This window comes from Babylonia areolata, chromosome 2, assembly GCF_041734735.1.
Source record: "Babylonia areolata isolate BAREFJ2019XMU chromosome 2, ASM4173473v1, whole genome shotgun sequence".
Lineage (NCBI taxonomy): Eukaryota > Metazoa > Mollusca > Gastropoda > Neogastropoda > Buccinidae > Babylonia > Babylonia areolata.
In genome coordinates this window covers 38,648,850-38,651,349 of record NC_134877.1, presented here as the reverse complement: position 1 = coordinate 38,651,349, position 2,500 = coordinate 38,648,850, and the positions used below count along the sequence as shown (strand labels likewise).

The window sequence follows — 2,500 nt, the reverse complement described above, 5'->3', positions numbered from 1 at the left end:
CTAACGCCATTAGAACTGCTATGAGTTCAGCTGTGAAGATGGATTTATTCTCTCCCAGATGAAATGAGTTTTGAAAGTTAAGGTCTGGAATAACGAAAGCAGCACCAGCTCTATCATTTACAACAGAGCCGTCTGTAAATATCTTTAGATGATTGAGGTATTTCTCTTCCAAATGGATTCGTACATATGCGATGTAAGTAAATTCATGTTGTCATCTTTGGTCAGATCCGTATGATCGATATCAAATTGCGCACTTTGAAGTTCCCATACAGGTGTAGGTGATACCACAGACCTTTTAGCAAATGTGGGGTTTTATTCACGCGGGAATTTGTTAAAATATTTGATGTGTATGTTCCCAGTGTGGTATGAGAGGATATAGATCTAGCTCTCTTTGGAAAATAGCGGTCGGATTTGAAAGATTCCAAATCATTTTCGTCCGTTAAACTTCTCAAGACAAATTTACTACACGCAAGTTCCCTTTGATCCTCTAATGGTAATATTCCCACTGCACTGTACGTTTTCTTACTGGAAGCATGGACTGGAAAGCCAAGTGTCAGTTTATATGCTCTGCAGTCTATACTTTGAATTTTTTGCAATAAATATTTCGGTGCACGGAAGTATACTTCTTGTGCATATATAAGTTTTGACCGAACAAGTGATGTGCAAAGGTGTAGTAGCGTGAATATGTCCTGGCTCCAATGTTGTTTGCATACTATTTTCATGAAGTTTAATGTTTTCCTGGCTTTTGTTAAAATGTAATCGATATGATGATTCCAAGTTAATTTTGAAGTATGGTGCACTACAAGGAATTTAACTACTTTTTTTATATTCCAGGGTGTTATCGTAAATTTTAATGGAAGGCAATGTTGCTGGACTTGATCCATTATTAAAAAACATCAAGTGTGTTTTTTCGGTTGATATTTGCAGACCATTCTCGCTCATATAATTTGCTACTGTGTTTAAATCATTTTGATATAGCTTTTTTGTGTAATTCATATATCGGGCAGGCGTATTCTTTTTGATTGTAACTTTCATCCACATGCATATATCGTTTGCGTATTGAACCATTACAACATTCTTTTTTAGTTTTTTTTGGTAGATCATTCATTAGAATGTTGAACAATATTGGAGCAATTACAGAGCCCATGAGGAATACCTGTCTGCAATGTTCGTGTGTGTGTGTGTGTGTGTGTGTGTGTGTGTGTGTGTGTGTGACTCTCTCTCTCTCTCACGTGTGTGTGTGTGTGTGTGTGTGTGTGTGTGTGTGTGTGTGTGTGTGTGTGTGTGTGTGTATGATTGTGCGTCTCTGCAAGCGTGTTCATATATATCTAACAAATCGTACATTCCTCCACACAGTTCAAAAGGAGGAAGGTGGGGAAAAAGAGAGAGAGACAGAGAAAGACACAGAGAGACAGATAGAGAGAGAAAGAGAGGGAGAGAGACAGAGAGAGGGAGAGAGACAGAGAGAAACAGAGAGACATAGAGAGACAGAGACAGACAGAGAGAGAGACAGAGAGAGACACAGAGAGACAGGGAAAGAGAGAGAGAGACACACACACACACACAGAGACACACGCAGAGAGAGAAAGAGAGACAGAGAGAGAGAAAGAGACAGAGAGAGAGAGAGAGAGACAAAGAGAAACACACACACACACACACACACACACAGACACAGAGAGAGAGAGAAAGGGAGAGAGACAGAGACAGACAGAGAACAACACAGTCATGAATCACAACATAACCGACACTTGATTAACCGGCTGTGTGAAGAAGAAAAAAGAAAAAAGAGAGCGGTTTCACATCTTACCGCGGGCCGAGCCGGAACCGAACTCCGGCGCACCTGCAGCCTCCGCTCCTGCATCAGGCGCTGCTCCTGCTGGAAGTCGATGGCCTTGTCGTCCGGGATGTTGTACAGGCGGGCCCCCGGGGCCCCGTGCACCCCCACACCCGCGTAGCTCTTCCGCCGGGTTCGATTCCCCTTCGGGGCAGACGCGTTGTTGTTCGGGAGACTCATGGTGACGATGGTGGTGGCAGGGGGGTGTGTGGGGTAGAAGGATGAAGCGTGTAGGATAATTGTAAGGGTGTTGCAGGGACTATGGGATGGTGGTGGTGGTGGTGGTGGAAGGTGTGGTAGTATTGGTAGTGGTAGCGGGTATGGGAACTCCCGAGCTTGGAAAGGGTCCGACACGCGCGTGATGTCACGATACGTCACCTCACGTCACGTTACGTCACGCTCGTGACCAGACTGAAGGACGTGGAGGTTATATTCCTCGTCGACGTCACACGATACCATTCGCACGGTTATGATGTCACAGTATGAATGACTTCACTTCGCCGATGACCACAAAACGAAGAGGGTGGGGCGGGTTATGACGTCACAGGATTGAAGTTACACTTCACAACTTTTGGAAACTTCCGGACACATTTTTTTTTTTTTTTTTCAAAGTGTTGTTTTGCGGTGATGAGCTATGACGACTCAAACACGTTTAGCGCATTCCTT

The 2,500-nt window shown here is 44.0% G+C and overlaps 1 protein-coding gene across 8 annotated transcripts in view; it reads right to left on the bottom strand.

Moving 5' to 3' along the window:
- LOC143301061 (5'-AMP-activated protein kinase subunit gamma-like) overlaps positions 1-2,500 on the bottom strand; it is a 575,294-nt gene that overhangs the window by 271,304 nt on the left and 301,490 nt on the right. For 4 of the 8 annotated variants that reach the window (XM_076615069.1, XM_076615092.1, XM_076615083.1 and 1 more), the window contains exon 1: positions 1,808-2,500. This exon is cut by the window's right edge. The exons of the other annotated variants lie outside the window; for them this stretch is intronic. In XM_076615069.1, the coding sequence (XP_076471184.1) occupies positions 1,808-2,014 (207 nt within the window). In that variant the 5' untranslated portion in view covers positions 2,015-2,500. The remainder of the gene's footprint in view (positions 1-1,807) is intronic. 8 annotated transcript variants of the gene reach the window in all.